This window comes from Temnothorax longispinosus, chromosome 9 (genome assembly GCF_030848805.1).
Source record: "Temnothorax longispinosus isolate EJ_2023e chromosome 9, Tlon_JGU_v1, whole genome shotgun sequence".
Classification (NCBI taxonomy): domain Eukaryota; kingdom Metazoa; phylum Arthropoda; class Insecta; order Hymenoptera; family Formicidae; genus Temnothorax; species Temnothorax longispinosus.
In genome coordinates, this window is record NC_092366.1 from 17,570,493 (window position 1) to 17,591,835 (window position 21,343).

At 37.4% G+C, this 21,343-nt stretch overlaps 1 protein-coding gene across 3 annotated transcripts in view; it reads right to left on the bottom strand.

Annotated features, from left to right (window-relative positions):
* Window positions 1-416: 416 nt before the first annotated feature.
* LOC139819331 (uncharacterized) overlaps window positions 417-21,343 on the bottom strand; it is a 58,482-nt gene continuing 37,555 nt past the window's right edge. For 2 of the 3 annotated variants that reach the window (XM_071788585.1, XM_071788586.1), the window contains 3 exons: window positions 20,123-20,272; window positions 16,936-17,310; window positions 417-14,521 (listed from right to left, as the gene is read on the bottom strand). In XM_071788585.1, coding sequence (XP_071644686.1) covers window positions 14,388-14,521; window positions 16,936-17,310; window positions 20,123-20,168 — 555 coding nt within the window. In that variant the 5' untranslated portion in view covers window positions 20,169-20,272 and the 3' untranslated portion in view covers window positions 417-14,387. The remainder of the gene's footprint in view (window positions 14,522-16,935; window positions 17,311-20,122; window positions 20,273-21,343) is intronic. The other variant, XM_071788587.1, reaches the window with a different exon arrangement.

A 21,343-nucleotide genomic window follows, 5' to 3' on the forward strand; every position in this document is an offset into this window, starting at 1 on the left:
CTTAATATTTTTATATTTGATTAAAATTTAAGAAATACGCACTATAATTATTATATTTTTCTAAGTAATATAACTTTACCAATCAATTAATAAAAATCAATTAATACGAATAAAATTCATATGCAGAGAAAATCAAATCTTAAACAAAAAATATATATATTTGGAAGCATTTATATTATATAACACGAGCACGTTTAATGATACGATCGATATGTTCATTGTTCTTACATTATTTATATGTATCCATATATATAATCGTTTTATATTGTAAATAAATATATCGGATTATTTAGATAAAATACAGCGGAACGTAATAAAGCACAAAGGCACCCTAAAACTTACCTCAACCGACGTTTGGAAATTAAGGAACACTTTAAGCTACAAAGGACCAAGCGCACATTAATAAGACAACATCGTTTGAAACATCGTAATCACCATTTGATTTAATAATTCGTTTAATATCGTTCAACTCTATATTTGAGTTACGGCGAATGGTTACATATACGTATAATCGTCAACAAGTAAAATACTATTTCGGGATATCTCCTTTACAACGCAAGAGTAAAATCTCCTAAAGCACAGCGATCTCTCCGTGAAACTTTTAAAGAGACAAGTTGGAAGATGGATTTGTAAAGATACGAATACTCTCTTGCGCGATGGTAAGTATCTGGATTTGTATCGTATCAGAAGCAGAGTCTACCAATTTTGTCCAACTCTTCCCTTCCTCCCAAAAAACAAACTTATTCTAAAGAAAGCAATTAAAAACTAACAAGAAATATTAATGTACAGTACAATTTGTACTCACAATACCTTGTGATATATACGCGTTCAAAGGCGCGGAAAGGATCCAAGTACAGAATAGGCCCTGCGAAACTAGCGTTCTAGGTACGATCTTGTATACTCGAGTGTACTCTAGGATTAATTAGCGGACGAGACAGTATTTTACCCGTCTCGATACTCTTAGAAGTTACTGCTCTTTCCCTAGAATCAAGTTACATCTCTCCCTTCGTTTTAATTAATACATACGTACGGGCCTTACTTCAAATGTACCTAATTTAGAATTATGCACAGGCCGTCATCTCACATTTATATACCGACTATACGCATACTTACGTACTCACACGTACATGTATATATGTATGTATATGCCTACGGTATGTAATTTATGCTGGCCGAAGTTTTGTGTATATCGTAAAACTCCATATAATTGACAGTTAAAGTGTTTTACAGTAACTCGAGGTACATACAGTTCACGTATATACAACAGTATCAAACTATAAGACGAAGTAGGCACATGCACACTAAAATATATGTATGTATACATATATGTAATATATTTACACCTGCTACAGCTGCGCCGAGTGAGCAAAAGACATGGACGTCGCGGCTAATTATCGCACGCACATCGGCAATCGCATATCAAAGCTGAAGATTCACACACTTAACGATAAAAAGAGACGATATCAGCCGACAAAACAGCGAAAATTTAATATATTAGAATATTAGATAAATTGGTTGTTAAATAATTTATCAACATTCCGAAAAATATTAACTTGAGCTGCACTGCAAATCTACAAATATCGGCAACATATCTCGACTTACAAAAAGTTAGTATCGACAAAAATGGAATGACCATCACTATTTTCGAACGACAGTGACTCAAAAAATTAATCAATAGCGATATTATCCGAAACGATGTTATCATTACCCACTAACGTTGATAGAAAATCATTCGTCATGATTTACATGATTTATATATGCGATGACTGGCTTCCGAATCCATAGCGCGAATCGCCGCGTCATATATAACACACTTACGTGAATATTTTAACAAAAATACGTGCATATAATTGTAAGTAAAAAAAAACGAATGTAAAAGCGCATCACTCATTTGAGAAAAGTTAGGATATTAGTCGCTTTAAAAGTTCGTCGTATCGTCTCCGTGTCTTTGTGCTCTGGGAAGAGCCATTAATATTCTAAGAGACGGAGACAAAAGTGAACCAAGCCAACGCGTGAAACGCGGAACTTAAAGGCACCTTTACATGTGCTTGAAAGATTAATTATTACAACCAGGATAATGGGATTTTTATATGGAGAATGCGACTGTAAGGTGGTTATAGATATATATATATTTTCAAAGGGACGAATGCGGTTCTTACATTTAATTATCTTTTTATCAGAGGACTACCATCTATATATCAGGCTGGTTTTGCTAAACGATGCCTTCATATGAAATTTCAATATCTCATTCTGTTCTCGTAGAATGTATTTAAAAAAATAAAATGAATTAATATAGTTGATTGGAGAATGTAAATTTTATTTTCCCAACATTTTATTTCAATAACTCGCGGCAGTGTTCTGTACACAATTTTCGCGGAATATTATTGTCCGAATTGTACGGTATACAATCCGGCGTATCCATTATGTTTTTGCGTATGTACGCCTTCGAAACAAACGTGTATCGGTTTTTAAATTAAACCGCTTAGAGTTTACATATCGTCAATAATACTGTTGATAGAAATATTTAATTTATTTAATTATATTTTTTCATACGGTTGTGTCTTTAAAAAAAAGATGACAGCGAATAGCTTAATTAAACTGGTGACACCGTTATATATGAGGGGCAAGCATATACAGACCAGACGATACACATCTTACATTTCGGCATTACAGGAAGAATTTAAAAATAAAATTCGTCCAGAGAGTACGACTAGTCCTTTTATAATAATACGTTCAGTCTAGTGTCCTGAATACAACTTTCATCAAGTCGAGATGTCTACGTGATGCGTTCATACGACACTGTGTACACACCATGCATCGTTTCGTACTTTCGTAAAAATATAAAAAAGGTAACGTCTCGTGAGAATAAAAAGATAGTTTAAAACGTATTAGAAAAAAAAATTGCAGTGCCTCATGTACATAAATACAGATATAATATATATATACGTATATTTATATATGTATATGATTTATGGAAATATTTCGTACGTTTAATTTTTTTAGACAGTGGTACGTGTTATGTAGCTCAAGCTGATATCGATATTTTACTATCTACGCCTATTAACGATTAACCAATCGGCCTGTCCGATCACAATACGTTTCGCGTTCGAGTGCATTAATCTTTGTTACATCGCGGGGAGATTTGCAAGTCATGACACTCATAACTTGTATACAGCACCGGTAGGTAATGCATTTCTCCGATTGAAGCGGAAAACGCAACGTCGTCTCGCAAACTTAGGCACGATCATGATGGAATGATATATTTTATTATACATTATATAAAATTGTGTATAATTCAACACGATAAAATATTTAATATTATGTAATTATACAATTGAAGATAATACAGTGCTGAATTAGTTGATCAATAATAAAATAAACTAAGAGAGCAATGTACAATTTTACATTAACATCCAAAATTTATAAAATTTATATTTCTAACATTTATAGATCTCATTTTGGAAATTCAGAACATAACATGCATGTCATAATATATATGATATCCTTCTTTATTTGAAATCTAGAATTCTTAAACATACATCATTAAACGTATTAAAATTATTAAATTTTTAATTTCTAATAACTTTCTTGCTCTCTTTTATCTACCACTTTGTTAACGTCCAAGAAATTTTTTTCTTTAACGTTCTCATCTGCCAAACTGTACTTACTTAATCTAATAGCGCGCATTAAAGTGAATCTCTTACCTTGACAATCGTCACTTTTTCACACGTCATCGCTTCGATCGTGTAAATGGCTCTTCGCGAAGGGAATTAACAAAGGACGATCGATCGGCCGATTGGTTAACGCGCGATGCACTTATAACACTTTCAAGCGGGTCTCCCTATGCTACGACCCTTTTTAGAATTTCCATATGTGGCTTTGAGACGTTGGTCCACTTAGTTTAATACGTTATTATCACCTTTTATTAATGTACGATGCCGCGTGCGTCGCGTTTGCGAGCGCACGCGAACAGGTTGAAGTCTAGAGTAACATTGATCTCTCGCTACGATCGCAAATGGATGATAGCCGGGAATCGAAAACCGATATTAATTCCGGGTGGAGGTTTGTAAATCCTTTCCTAGTTGCATCGCAAAACTTTTAATCGTATCACCACGAAATGCATAAATCACAAAGGGAAAATATAATCCAATACATTAATCGCATTAGCAGGGGTATTTTACGATTCGAGAGAGTTGCTCAATAACGGTCACGCTCTCGTTATTTAAAATAATATAAATTACAAATATATGCACTTGGATATTTGATCTTAATATCCACATCAGACAGTATATCCGATTCACATGATATATATTTAATTATCCAGGGGAATTATTTTGAATTTTCCATTGGCAGAAGAAATTATTTGTCGATGCCTCTGAATTCTATTTGTTAACGTTTATTTGGTTCAATATTCGAAATTAAAACGTGCATTGCCATTGCAATTTACATCAAATTACTTCTATTATACGGTTAATTCAAATGAAAGCGAGTGAGGTAAGAATGCGCCGATGTGTCACGGAGAAGCATCGATTTTCCGATTCCCACAGATGGATGACACCAAAAACACGAGTCGTTTTCTCGGCGGGTGTCGTCGTCGATATAGCGTTCGTTGTTCCCGCTTGAAATGAATTCGTCGCACCTTAATTCGTCGGAAGTTCATTAATTACGCCTATCCGATTTCCAGAAGAACGATCTACGATATATAATCGTCCTCCTTACGTCGCCGGGTCCCCGTCGTCCCAGTGACGCCTTTGTGCCGGGACGGTGCACAAGGACGTCATTAACGAACAGCAATTACTTTCCGAGAGATAATGACACCACGACGCCGACGCTCGCGACGCCGAGCGACGCTCGTCGTCCGTAAAAACGTAACGTGCGTCACACCGCGCTGCGCCGCGCCGATGCGAGTATCGACCGTTAAAATGGATGCCAAAGTGCAAACACGTCGCAAATATTAATCGTATATCGATTATTTACGTGTTCCGCGCGTTGAATTAACCCATCGCTCGTATTGATACAACATATCGTGATTGAAAGACACAAAATGGAAACGACATTTAACCTTTACGCAGTATTTCCGCGCCGATGTAAAAAATATCGAATAAAGCCCGTGTTAGAGAGATTGAAAAATAAATGAAATTTACAGGATACGATATTGCAAATTTTAATGACTTTTGAAAAAACAGACTACGCGTTCCATCTATAAAATATGAGAAATGCGGTTTATTCTCCGCATTAACCAAAATATCATACATCATAAATGTTATTTCAGAAAAATTTTATTTTTTCTTCGTCCGCGAATTCTAAATTTCAGTAAATAATTTAAAGCTTTAAAAAATTCATTTCAAATTATAGAAAGTCACATATTAGATCTCAATATTATCCAGACAAGATTGAAAATAAGATTGTTATATAAGTTAAATATTTTCGGTTATTAGAAATCATGCTAAACTGATTGCAATGCACCAGTTGCGGAAATTAAAATAGTAATAATATCACTTGCGTGTGCATTAAATAAACGAGATAATGAGCGGTCTGTGCCGTTGAGCGTAAATAATTAAAATGAAAACAATAAAGAACGGCAAAGCAAAATCGCACCTACATAGGTAACTGTCAAGCTTGCATTATGTGTAATCGCGTATCGAACCCGATATGTCAAAAGTTAGATGTATCATAGAGTAAACAGACAGAGCGAGAGACGATATTTATGTTCGCGTAAATAAAAAGCATCATGGTTTTAACATGACGCGCGAGGCAAGATACGTACTATTCTCTTTTATCTCGAACGCGCAATTCTCTTAAAATTCAATTTTGTTTAAAAAGAAAGACAAAACCGCGATTTATCGCGCGGTATAAGATGCGATTGAGAAACGCAGCTTTTGGCACTCCCAACGGGGCGAGAAGTTCGTTACTATCTCTCACTGTCTGAGATGCTCGGTATTCCAGACTCTCACCTGGATTTACCTTCTTTCGCGAGAATCTGACGGTTCTAAATGTGGCCCAGCGTAGTTGCTGAACTTGCTACAAGTGGACTACAAGTGAGAGCAAAAGACTGGTCGTTTGAAGCGTGAAAAAACGCCTCTCGAAATTTATGTATGTATGAACGTATGTATGTACACGTGTCTAAATGTCTATTCTGTAATGATATTTAACTGCCTCTTTTATCTCGACGCGGAAAGAACCTGTCGAGCGCCTATTTATTATCAAATGGGCAATCACAAATGCCTTTAAAATTAGAATTGTAAAAAAGTAATAATTTCGTTTAAACTTCCGATAATGAACCAACAAAATTATTCCAACGTATATTTCTGAAGTTAGAAAGACAGGAGAGGTGCGGCACGTCCAGAAATATCCATCGAAGAGCGATATAAATCAAGAATTTATCGTGTCAGTAAAATCTCGCATTCGACGTGCGTGTCATAAACTATGAACCTATTTGAGCCAGCTACGCATGGAACATTGTTCTAATCTTATCTCCTACCGTACAGCGTTACGTACGAAATACGAACCGAATCGTTACGATATTCCATGCTGCTATCTATAAAACAATCTTCATACTGCGGAGCAAAGTACGCATAGTGAAGGGCTCAGTTCGCATAGTAATTGCGCGCGTTTGATCGCGAAAGCATGCGAAGGTTTTTACTACCCTTTATATCTGAAAAATTCAAGCATGCCGCTATAAAAGTCGCGCGATATCAATTTTTTCTTCTTTTACTGCACTCGAACACATATAGAACGCAACTCAGTTAAAGATCACACGGATAAATCTCGATTTACCTCACAAGAACAGTTACGCATAAACTCGAAATTTCTGTTTCTACATGAAATACTAAAAAAGTTGTTAGATATGGAATGTCGCTTGTGTCTTTTGCTTTTTGATCCCAAGTTGTCGTATAGGCGTATCCTACTTTCGCATATTTTTTTCTTTAGTTCATTTAACTGGAAAATTCATTTACGCGTATATTCAAAAGCATTGTAGACTTGTTTCTCCAAAACCCTAACACACACTGAGACAGCTCTTCAGATAATATTCGCGTCTGTCGGAAACGTTTGATAATAACCGGATTTCCATTGCTCGCCGAATAAGCGACTTATAATATACACAGTACGTTCACACTAATACCTACGCGATCTTGCGAGGAGAAAATCTTTAGCTAAACTAGAATTCTACCTGAAGAGCGAATATACGCACGTTTCGTGCAGGCAAAGCCGATTGAGAACGTTCTCCGGCAACGAGTGAGCGTATTCGACCATCGCGATTGAATACAAGATCCGAGATGCTTCTCCACGTTAACGTTAGTTCCACGGGGATACTTTTGCGGATTAGTCTCGCTGCTATTTGACTCGCGGCAACGAATTATCCGCTGGCGAAACTCTCGACTCGCGTCGTGGTCCCGACGATCGAAATTAGAAGTCGCGCCTCGCAAAAAAGATCCCGCGCTCGCTGAGAACGCGAGGAAAACTTCCGGTCCAGATAAGTAACAACGACGAGCCGCCTCCGAACGAGGGATTTCTTTTCCATCCCTCTCAAGGACCCCGCCACCAAGCACGGCGATTTCTTTCGAGACAACTTCTTGTCGCAATTACTATGTAACGATCGCGGCGAGCGGCGTTCACCGTTGCTTGAATCGGGAGACTCGCGAACGCGGTCGACTTGCATCCTGAGTTCCCGTTTGCCTTTATTATTCTTATCCGGCGCGCATTTACTTCCGCGTTTTTGTCCGCCGCTGCCCCGTGGTAGTCTAAAAACGCCCGACTCTTTTCATCCCTAGTTCGTTGCGCTTATTTTGCGAAAATTCGTCGCGATACAACTATTCATTGTCAGTTGATTTTTAGTTCTGTAAGAATAAATTTTTATGCCAAATCCGCACATTTGAAATTCTCATCGTTAAAAACAAGTAAATACATAGCGAGCTTTTAGACATAGAAATAAAAATTTCTAATTACTGGTTTAGATGATCCTAAAAATTCTCAAATCAATTTCTTTTATAGAATAATGCCAAGTTATCTGGTATTGCAACATTAATTCAAGCCTTTGTACTGGTGGAACGTTACGGAAGTTTTTCGTAAAAATTTGTAAAGAAATAGAATGTAAGGGAAATTTGCGTGTAATCGAATCGCACAAAAATTGCATTCGCATCTAGTAATAATTGGTAACATTACAAAGTCTTCCCTCGGCATTGCGTCACTAATCGAACTGCGATTTGAATCGCAGCACTTCTGCAGTTGTCAGTCTTCATGCAGCTATTATTTCCTTTTATGTGCAGGGTTTGAAAGCATTGGCAATTGTGCGAGCGAACGTTGCAGACAGTCGCTCGCCATTGCTCGACAAATCGAAAGATCTCAATCGCGACCTACATCTATACAGAAATTTTACTTCGCTTGTTAAGCTTTATTCCCTACTTCTGTTCACGTTAGATTTATTATAGAAAGTGAAGAGAAATCTAAGATAAATATATCCGTAATGTTTGGATAATTTATAATAATCACCACGACATCAAGAGATTGCTCCTTTGTCGATAAATCAACCAAGTTATGTAGATAGTAATCGAGCCCAGCAATTTGTATCCCCAATTTATCATATCTCCTTCCTCTACACTCCTCCGCCGCACATCTCGCAAGCCTTCAAAGCAAATTTGACGTAAGCCGCAAGATAATTTAACGAAAGTTGATTTATATACTACGAAATAACGTATACCTGATACATTTATTATACAAGATCCTGCCATTTTACTTTTTGAAATCACTTTCGCATTGCTATAGATTACTCAACTTCCAAATCGCTTATCTGACTTAAATTTTGCTTTATGAATTAGTAATTATTTCTCTTTCAAATTATATTTTAGCACCTTGGTTTCTATGAATGTATATTCTATCTGATTTCCATAATAAGTAGCTGAAATAGTAAGACCAAATTTGCAAGTATATGGGATTTATAACCGTTTCCGCTTTCGCAAAATTGAAACGAAACATTTTTACATTTCATTCGGTGGAGAAAATTTCAAAGGTGCATATAACAAAAATTTATTCTTTATGTAATTTAAAACTTTGCTTCAATCTGAAGCTCCAGTTGTTGATACACTTGAGTACTTTTCAACGCAAATTTAAAACTAAAAATATATATGCGTTGCGTATTTTCTATTCCTAAAGTTCCATTCGCTTGCAAATGTAGCATACTAATACAGTTGCTTTTATAAATGGTCTCCTCACGTATATTCGAATCAAGTCTTTTCCACATGTCAAAGACGCTCGATGAACCCGTACTCGAAGCCTACGCTTTCCAAAGGGTAGCAAAAAAATATATTTATTCCCTAACGGAAACTAATAAGACTCCCTTTCTAGCGAAGGATTACGGATGTCAGACGGAATGAGCAATCGCGCGTCGCGGTCCGCTTCGGGGAGGATTCCTGGACTTGGGCTATCTGACCGAGACCATCAGGGACCACAGGGCAGTTCGCGCGGAACGCGCATTGTCCGAGCGTGTTCGGCAAGCATATGCGCGAGTACGCGAGGGACCGACGCGACGGTACCACTGTCCGTGGTGATTTACGAAGCACGCGACTCGTGCCAGCAAACCCGCGCGTTACGCTCTCACCCTCGCGCGGATACATGAGCACGGGTACAGCGACGATCGTATCCGGTTCGCACTGGCCACACCGTCCGCTATAATTCACGTCGCCTGCTGGAAACGCCACCGGGATCTTCATCGGCGGAAGAGCCCCGGTGGCGGGTCCCGATTGTTAGCTCTTTCGGATACCGTCGAGACATTCCGCGCTGCATGCTCGACGATCTTTGCTGAACAAGCAGGTCGAAAATGTCATACTCGAATTGAAATACACAGAATTGCAATTTATTTTGTTACGTATATTTTTAAGAGAGGTTGAACTTTCTCAAATAAAAATATTGATCTTTCTATAAAGATAGTTTAGACAGCTGAGATAATATAGAGGTATTAACGTATATCGCAATTTATTGTAAGATTTCAAAACTAACAATAAATCGTATTGCACTTTTATCACGACTAAACACATAAAACAAACGAACAAATTGAAAATGTCAAATTAGAATAAAAATATATTCTATTATATACATAAATCTGAAAAGATTTTTAAAATAAAGATATCAATCTTTTCACAAAAATGATCTAGGTAATGTAAATTCTCAATGATCTGATAGTGATATAAAAAGTAAATTATACTACGCTTTGTTTCATGGTAAAGCAAATACTTCTGAATAAAACATGTAAAAATAAATGAGATCAACGAATAACGAATTTTTTCCCAAAAGCCCTGCAGCATTATCATTACCATTTTTTCACGATACATTAGTTTCTAACATTATATTTCGACGTCAAAGAAAAATGCATGTTGCCCGTCTCTCTTCGAAGGATTTAATGCGACTGTCGTATATTTTTAATATTTTAATAAAATTTCAGTCCAAAACGTAATTTTTTTGCCCTTTGAGATCATCAGTCGCCTGTCGGAGCGCATCAAAATTCAATTAATCGATCAAACGTGCGTGTATACGTGCCCGCGGGCTCGAGCGACAGATAAAATAAACGCGGCGCAGAGGAAGCTGTGGAGAGGTTTCCGGGTTAATTAGCCTGTCAATGCGGCCCGCTAGCCCCGCACGGGACAATATGCGGGGGAAAAAAAAAGAAAAAAAAAGCAGGACGGTTGATTCGACAGCGATCGCGTCCCTTTCGAATGGCGTGATATATCGTACTGTCTGCTACTGTCGTGCCGCGCATCTAGATATCTGCATCTTGTTCGTTGTTTCGCGTTTACGTCACACGCATGCATTCGCAAATACCCGAGTGCATCAAGTCTACGTGACACCGCGGAATTTTTCCAATATTTCAGTTAGCGCGAAAACGCGATATTAGTATGTCGCGATTCGCTGCAAGTTCCTGAATGAAAAAAAAGTCTCGCGGTATTTAATCGCTTATTCATCAGTGCCGACTATATAAAATTTTTGGAAATCCAGCGTTTTTCGAAACGATTTGAATAGACTTACACACAAATTTTTGTCAACTTGGAAAACTAAGTTAATTTAAAAAGTTCTACTGTTTTTTGTTTCGGCATCGCATTAAGTAAAAGTAGTAACATTTAATAATTAATTCACAATAGATTCTTGTAATCTCTTCTTAATAATAAAAGAACTGATTAAATTGTGACGTGTAATTAATAAAAAAAAAAATATTAAATCAATGTAGATATTGCAGTATTAGTTAGATTTATGTCCGTTTAAATAATTAATAAAGAAACTTCACGAAGTATGTTTTGCCTCTCTTATTTTAACCGTGGATTTGACTAAATCGCATTTTGTTTATTATTTTTGTTCGTGTAAATCCATTCCCACAATTATGTGACATTTATATTGTAAAGATTTGGATTCTCTGAAATGAGTCGCTTAGAGACATTTACACCTGAAACCAGCACGGCTCGCGGTTTATTTTTTTCACTAACCCGATTTCATCGTCGTCCTGGCTAATAAAACCGTGTAGCAGAAACCACGATCATACGGATATCTTGTCAACAAGATTCGTTCTCTTTCGCAACGCGGCATTTTCCTAGATACGTATTATTGCCGTTGCAGTGATTCCATTGAGAGTTAATCAAGCGATCTAGAGCTTGCAATATGTGTTTACCATCAGGTACATTATTAATTTATTAAAGTTAAAAAAACGTATCTTCAAGATATAACAGCATCGTTGTAAAGAAAATTTCAGCGAATCATTCATTAAATTAAAATCTCGACACGAATTAATGAATAGAAAAAAATATCAATAAATGTTTTATATAGTAAAATCGGATTAAAAGTTAAATTAAAAATCTACTGAGATAATATATAAAGGAACAGCAGAACTTATTATTAAAAATATACCGAGTTCTAGAACAAAGCATGGGTCGCAAGAATATGTTCATTGAGCTGTCAACTGAAAGTTGTCAACAATCGTCAATTGTATTTCGTTTACTGGATTAATACAACGGTATATTATCGTTCAAACAATTCTAGTATATCTGCTGCATAATACGCACCGTAAAATGTGCTATAAAGTATAACCAATACGGTCTCGGCATCCTCAGTTCATCGTACCGAGCCATCCCCGACGTCGTTAAGTCAATACTCGATCCTACAGCTCTATAGGGTAGTAATTAACAACTCCTATAGTTCGATTAAGTGTATAACCGATATACACCTAAGATATTTTAATCGCTCCAGTAACGAAGTAAGTAACGAGGTAATTGATATCTGATAACGTAAATAAATTCTAGCGAATCATACGTGATATACGATATATTCGTGTAGGAATATCAGATTAGGTCAATTTTTGGTATTGGTAAAAAAGAATTGAATATCATCATTACGATTTGATTTGTTTATCTAAAATTAGTAAGTAATTAGTAACTCTTCTAGCAATCCATGTCCGACATAAGAATTTTTCGTAATTGCTAGAATACATATATCAGATTGACATTAGAAAATGTATCAACCGCTTTCAATACACAATTATTGCTGCATTTTCAATTGTAAGTGAAAGTAATAAAGTTCAAACATTACACGAGAATTCATCAAATTTCATCGGTGACGATGTATACAAGAAGAGAAAAGCAATCTTCTAACGATACGATATGATAATGAAGCAATGGGCGAAGCAATTAATGACTGATGAGAAATTAATGGCAAAATTAATATAGAACAGCGTCGAAATTCGAGAAAATGTCGGACGGAAACTCGCTCAGGGTTCATCGAAAGTTAACTACGGATCAGAACAGTCCCCGACGGGTTCGCGGTCGACGTCATAAACGTGCAACATGATGATTAAGACATGTGGGCGAAGTCGTTATCCACGCTACAGGCAGCTTGCACAGAGGGTCGGCGAGCGCATTTCTCACCGCTCATCTCGATACGATGCGCTTTAATGATGTTGCGAGCTCTCAGCGAGGGTGAGCGAGGGGTGACCACGGCTGTTGACCCATTTCGGACTTTGCGCACGGCCGCAACGAAGTTGCGGCCATCGGCGCGTCGCCGTCCGATGCAGCAACTTCGCGTATTATCGCAATAAGAACTTCGTTGGCTCCTGTCGTTCCCGTAATCCATCCGTTCCGTTCGTGCATACGAACGTGGGAAACACGATCGAATTTCACGACCGGATGTCCGAACGGAAGGGGAGAGACGGAGGTTCTCAAAATTTACCTCACCTTAAAATTGGAAAACGCAATTCTGCCGGTCATAAAGGCCATTCGAGTCAAAGATTCCATGTAGGAATCCGCGAGTTCGCGGATAAAAATTGAGGACGAATCTTCGGAGTCGCGTTTGGGAATTTTAATAGTTGGCGAGATTTCCTGATCGCAAAAGAAGTAAAAAGATGGACTGAGAACGTTGATTCATTCATATATTTCGACGTGTATTATAACAAATGGCGTTTGTATTAAATAAAAAATGGATTCAAGATGTTTCAGAGATCTCTTTCTCTCTTTCGACGTCTATTATCAGGCAGATCTCCCTTAATGCTGTACCTTGCTTCAAGAGGAATCAATTATCCAAGTCTGAGAGCTTGTCCCTTGATTGCGTAATAAGCGATAATAGCCTCAATATTGATATTCATCGCGAGTACTCCGGACTCCATAACAACGCGCAATTAATGCCCGATTAATTAGGCATTAATTAAATTAACGATTAAATATATATATATAATAGAACGTACAATATCTCTAATAGAACCGACTGGGTTCGAATCAAAACATGCTATGCGTATACATATTTCTCATTAGGTTTAAAAAAATCTCTTCCATCGTTTATAACGAGGCGAACGAAACTGACTTACAATTGCAGAGCCAGTCTTGGAGATCATCTCGACGGAATAAAATAAGCTACACCATCATCCGCTTCGTACGAAATATCGCAACATATCTTTTCGTTTAGTTTAATCCAATACGTCAATTTTCGATTGTCATTATGGAAACGACAAGCAAATTTCGCATTCTTGCGACTTTGAGAATCGATATGTGATACAGAGCGAAAAATCTCATAGTTCGTTCGTTCAATTTTATTTCCTTCTCAGACGTCTCTTTTTGGTGCTCAAGAACCGACCCTGCTCGAAAGCTCGTCTTTTGTGAAATAGGAACTTGCGAAGGAGGTTGGTTCGCGGATGCCGTTGATCGAGCGATACCTCTTCGATGAGGTTGGTGTCGCGTGCGTGGCTCTCATACGCGCAACAGCGTGTCATTGTCATTGATGTCGAGCAACGGTCGATGATTGCCGCTGGCGTTGCCGGGTGCATTACCACGATGATCCGAATAGCGGCCGAGGTCCTGAAGAATCCTGTAGGAGGGGCGTCGTAGTAGTTGTTATCGCCTGGAGGAACGGAAGTCGGCACTAGGCTATGCGAGGGTGACAACCCCTTCCGGTTCCGGCGACCAGCAATTGTCGGATAGCCAGCACCCGATCACCACGGTGAAGAACCCGATCAAAAGAGCCACGATGATGTAGATCTCCGCCTGTCCCAGTGAATCTGCTTACATACAGGACACGAAACGTGCTCGTGAAACGCACTCGACACGTACCACGTGCTTCAAACGTGCGTGCGGTCAAGGAGATAATTAAGCATCTTTGCTCAACGGCTGCAGGGCTGAAAGGTCGCATGCATTGTGGAAGGATCACCAGTGCGCACGTCGCTTAGGTGCTAATGCATGCTTGTTGCTTCAACCCCTTCAGGTATAATTTGTTATCTCGAGTATGCGTATACGGTACGATTGAATTAATTACGTCAGACGTTACACATCGCTCGGGGAAATGCACGATGGAGTTTGCAAAATCACAGCAAAATCAAATAAACCCAGTAAAAAATGTAGTTACGTGGAAAAAAATCACATAGAAAGCCGAAAATCGCTTTTATATATATATATATAACTGTTCGACGTGAATGTTTTTCGTTTATTGTAATGGGCCCAGGAGAGATGCGAGCAAGTTAGTTAATTTAGATAGTAAACTAGAACCGTAGTAATTGTATAGTATATCGATCAGTAACATTTTGGAATTTCAATTAATTGGGCGTTTAACAAATCGATTGTTTGGTTGGCGGATTGTAAATTCGTTGATTACTCGATAAAAACAAAATGTTAACACATTAATACAATATATTATATTTCAACATATATTATGCAAGCATAATATTATGCAAGCATAATATATGCCTATGAAATATTATCAGTTTCTCTAGCAGTGTTGTTATAAGAAAAAAAGAAGAAATTGATTTACTTAATATAAAATAATTTCTCTTATTTTGATACTTTAATGCATAATTTCATAAATACTTTTGTAATGACAATTATAAAATTAATTTCAGGCTATACAATATCAGCGGCTAATTTATGAATAAATACAAAGATACATGCAACTTACAAGTTTGACATAAAAATTGCTTATTTTTTGTCAATTAACCTATTGTATTACATGTTTATTAATTTTTTTCGAGAAATCGAGCAACTTTAGATGTCAGGGAACTTTGCGGTTCGATAGGGACCTAATCTGCGATGAAAATTTGAAATTTCCAAAGCGAAGGAGGCTCTTCGCGGCCAGGGTCGTATTTGAAAGTTAAAACACAGGCTTGAGCCAACGGAGGACATGAGAAAAACGATACCGTTTCGTTTGTTCGTTTCATGAATTTTTCACAGCCGTCGCCATTATTATCCCTATACTGGCACCGAGGCAGGTGAACGACTGGTACTCGCGGCAGCAGCAGAAAAACAAAGCGTATTGCTGTCATGTGTTATGTTCGCTCACGATAAAAAGGCGATAAAAAATTCTCCTGTGAAATTCAAACGCGTCCGCGTATTAATTAGACTCTAATCCGATTTGCTAAATGACTCTAGTTTTCTGCTCGAGGTTCCGTTGTAATAACTTAATTGAACTCGTGCAGCGCGGCGATATGATTGAACTTTGAACGATGAATATGCATTATCTATATCTATAATGCGTATAAATCTCAATTTGAAAAGTTTTACTTCAAGAATAGGAAGATTACGATAAGCATAGACGTGACTCCGTTTGAGATTCCGGTAATTATACCGACATGTACGAAAAATTTCTTACGTAGCATTCAAGCGTACACGTAACCGCGAGCGGGCAAACTATCTTCCATAAAATTGCAAAGCCACGCCAAAAGTCGTGCTTTATGGTTCGACTATCATGATATGAGATTTTGTGGCAGATGCTGTTACGCCAAGATGCCAAACCAAAAAAACTTTTCTCAACAAATTGAGGCCATGAACATGGAACTGATGTGGAAGTCGACGAGCATATGATATAAATTGTATCCGCGTTATGTCACCGTCATATGCGCGTGTACAATTTACAATGACGTTGGTTTTCACAAGCAAAATATTTACAAGTGTGAACTATTTGATATTAGTGGCGTTTATAGCTTGTAAGTATTTATAGTTCTAGATGTATGTAACGTTTAAAAATTAATCACATACGTGAAGCAAAGAAAGCGTGAAGCTGCCTGCTAAATTTAAAATACATTCATGCAAGGTTTTAATTATAGCAGATTTAATTATAGCAAAAATAACACGATTATAAACCAAGCCTATTATATCTCTATGTAAACGGTTACATAAGAAGTGTACGAGACATAGTGCGAGAATAATTAGCAACAAGCCTTACAAATATCATGTCTGTAGGAAATCTCTATAAGTCAAAACAGAAATGAAAGGAAGATAAAGACTTTGAAATCGTATTCAAATTCACATTTCACGAATGAGGAGCCTAGTCACGCTACTAATGACTCCAAAGTCTCTGCGACAAAATCTTAAGAAAAATATCAGCGATTTGAGGTTCCATCACGCAATACCGCGTTTCACAAACACAAACATTTATACATCGAACAATGTGGATCACAAGCAGGGAAGAATGGCGTGAATTTGTTACCTAGAGGACCCTTTGACTTCCACAGGCCCTTGATGAGAGTGGGATCGCCGCGACGCCAATCGCGCCAACCTCGACCCCGACGAGCGGGCCCCTTGTTGGCATAGCCGGTCCCGGTAGCAGCGGCACCGCCGCCGGCTCCACCTCCGGTTATCCCACCGCCGATAGCCCCACCGGTAACACCGAGACCGAAAGAGGCAGCCCCGGCAGCGCCGGTGGAGAAACCGGTAGCTCCTCCGCCACCGACGCCGCCGACGCCGTTTCCGGTAGCACCACCGGTAGAAACACCGCCGCCGGGGCCCGGGGTGCTCGGCGACGAACCGGCCTGCGGTTGACCGTGGCCGCTCCCAGTACTCTGTGGCATCGGCGCTCCCGCCGCTTTTTCGTCCAACCCGGAAATTCCCAGGAAGCAGCATGAAATGGACAGAGTAGGGCGTGCGCGCCGTTAAACTATCGCTTCACGTTCGATCGATCAATGGGGGTTTTATGGTGGATTGTGCACTCCTCCTCCGATTCGTCTACCTTCACTTATCTAACGAAAGTCATTCGGAATAAAGAGAGCTGCAGCAATTATAATAATTAATCATTACAATACTTATAGTCGTTATTTCAAAAAGATGATGTCTGATGGTTGACTTTATTTTTACTCTTTGATTTAAATTCTTCGGGAGACTACAAACTGCAAATGTGAATGAAAAAAAATTCATGTATTTCTTTGATAAATCACTGTCTTTGATCTAGTGTTCGATCTTAAATAATATATATAATGTTCAACAGTTTTACTTTACAGTAAGAAAAAATATCTCACTTAAGAAATCGATCTATCCAAAGCCGGCGCTGTTCGATGTGCGCAAACATACATATAGGATAAGTCTCATTAGAATTCTGAGAGAATCGATCTTAGCGTTAGATATGCGAAGGAGCGGTGTAATGGAGCAGAAGGTATCCATGCGAAGGATTTTTCAGGTAGGTGAATATGCTAAGAGATCAGAGGATCATATAAACTGCTTCGCTAAGTTCGCGATGGAGAGATAGGTTTCCACTAATATTTTATCGATTATTCCCGATTATCCCCTTCAATTAATGATCACGGATTATAATCGTAATCAATAGAAAACAGGAAACAATTCAATAACAACGGATCAAGATTGTAAAAGCATCAAAGTGATATTTTCCTCTCTCTATATCGGCGAGGTACCTAACTCACAACTAATGCATACACTTAAAGGTCGAGAGGCTTTCAATCCGCTATTGGGTCGAGGAGTGACATTGATGTAAATGGATTGACGACCAATTTACAGAGATGAATGATGAATCGCATTTTCAGCACCACTCATTGTCAGTGTGGACGGACGATGACGATTATAACGATAAAGAGATAGAAATAAATCGAAATTCTATAATTACAAATATAATTTTGTTGAATATGCTAAATTGTTATAATTACGTAGTTATTAATTACACAACTCTATAATTGCACAATTAATATAATGTATTAAACAATAATTGTATTTGTCATTATCTCTGAGTAATATTGCAATTAAATTCTAGTAAATTTATAAACAGATAACTGTTTGTTCCTTAGTGTATTTACTCCTTTATATTTAAGTTAGCGTAATGAATTTGTCACGAGGAAAAAGACTGCAATGTCCGAATGTCTGTAATACTCCCCACGACACGCCCATCTATCATTTTAATTACAAAAATTTCTTCGCGTTAAAGTCTCTCCAACGATATATAAAATCGATAAATAATAGAATATGAAATAAATGAGAAAAAGATTTGTATTTTATATTGCGTTTTATATACATTTTCTCTGATATCGAAATATTTATATTTAAATATCAATTGTAGTTAGAATTCTGAAAAATATCAGAATCAGTTTTATTATACTACTTGATATTTGATTTGCGAAAATAATAAACATGGAAAGAAAAGCGAGGTTTGCTCTTTAACGTAGAGAAAAATACTAGGAATACCAATTTTGTCTGTTCAATAATTCTGTTCCTTTGAATACGAGAGTATTGAGGTTCACTGATGGTTGCTAAACTTGTTGCGTTCTTTTTGCAAAACGAATTTAGCGAACCGTGTCTTTTCAATGTGACGCAGACGATAGATATTCAGATTTACTTTTATGAATCAGAAATTCTTAAGAGAATTTTGACACATAAATATAAAATATATAAAAATTACATGTAAGCGTTAAGAATCTTTAGTTGAAATAAATATAAAACTAATAGTATATAATTTTTCAATTAATGGGCTCCTTTTTAAATTAAAAAAAATGTGCAAAATATAGGAAACGTATGAGTCGCACGTAAATCGTTTAATCCACTTTTCAGAAAAACTATATGCGCAATTATACATCAAAATTTATTTCAAAATTGCATTTTACACTCCGCTCATTGTAAACGGTATTGTATATCAGGCAATCATCGCGATTATAATAAAAAAAGGTAGGATTAAAAATTCCAATTCACTCGTGCTAATAATATTATCGTCAAACTTGCTTGTGATTGTAACTTTTAATTTTAATACTCTATATAATTTCACAGCTACTTAAATGCGCTCATCAGTATTCCGAGTTTACTTTACCTATTTCTCAAAAGATTTAATAAGTACATACTTAGATTCGTATTTTACGCGCGCCGAGGATTTAATTATACAATATAATTTCAACTGAAACGTGAATCAACGATTATTAAGTGCCAGTTTCATGCATTCGTGCCAAGAGTGTCAAAAGGGCTCTCTTTTTCTTTTAACATAACGTAAAAAAATTAATTTACCGTCAGGTTTGCGAAAAATGTGATTGACGGTTTCGCAGCACCCTTAATGCAGAATCGAGTTAGCGGCATGAAGAATGCAAATTTTATGAAGGAAATTTCTTTTGCTTATACTGCAGATTAAAATTTTGATTGTCACGGTACGAGGAATAACATCAAAAGTCTAACCACGAATAGAAAATCGATAAATTTAAACAAAGTATAATTTAGGATCAGCCTGCGGCAATCTGTATCGAGATTGAGCGAATTATCATCACGGAAATTGCTTTTTCCGTACAAAACCTATGTCACTGTTTTGTTCTTGGTGCCGCTTGAATTTTTGATTGCAAATACGTAATCGTAAAAGATTAGATAATATATACATGTTCTTCTATCTGAAGAATCTGAATTGTGCTTTTAGTACTTACCGCATAAGGAGAGCAACAAAATACAGGCAAGGAAGAACCACCCCATACTTCATCAACAGGTCGTTCCGTGAAAAATCGTGCTACATCGTTGAACTTCACGCATACGCCGAAATCGTCAGTGGCTAGTGTTGCACATTGGAACGGAGGTTCCTTAAAAAAAAAAGATAAAATTTCATATTAGAATTATGTTTGAAGCAAGATAGAAATATATATTTGAAGCAAAGATAGAAAAGAGCAAGAATATTTTCATTCTAGATTTACTTTTCACTGGCAAAGTTGAAAGTAGCGGAAATTGGATTGAGAAATCTAATGCTGAGCGCCAGGCTGAAGTAGTTAAATCAATAGATATTGATATCAGCGAATATTGCTGTACTTCTATTTATATATTAATAAAGAAATAAGAAACACAAGACTTATAATTTCAAATGTACATTTACCAACATGCTGTAATGTAATAATAACTGCTTCGAAAATTTAGCTATTTTCTTTAAATTTAACAATTTGCCTTAAACATTTGCCCGACCCACGTTAAAATGGGATGCAGTTGTGACCTATATATCTACACGTGGAGCTTCTTCATAAGGCGGCTGCGGACGCTTGCATGATTAACTACACTACGGAAGGTCGAAAATTGCCTATATCGGTAGATTGCATCACGGAAGCATGCGAATAATTGAAACAACCCCCAACGTCGAGAGCAGCCTCCGCGCCGCGAAACGCAGGATCCGCTGTCCTATATAATCGCCAGCGAATAATGTATAAATTCGCTTTCGAAAGCGAGTCGCGCAGCGCTCTCGACATTTCCGTAAACCAGTAAATGGCTTATGCATGAGCGCGTCAGTATGAATCCTGCCTGGCTGCAGGCAAGATTATATTCCTCTCTGCGAGAACACCGCGAAACGTCGCGCTGCCCATTGTAAAATTGCTGCACGAACCATACCGTGGTCAGTGGTCATATCGTGGCTCGATATTATCGAGCCAAACCGTTCACGTATATTATTGCGACCGTTAATTTTACGATACATCATTTGTTTGACCGTTTCGCTAGAAACGGTCTCTTTTCCTTTCTTAATTAATCCATCGAAATCCGCTTTAATTGAAATGACTTTTCGACACTATGCTTGGACAATAAATATTACTGCAGTCTTTATCGTAATATTTTTAAAATGGTCAAAAATAGCCCGCAGGTATTTTGACCATTTTAATCGAAATATATAAATT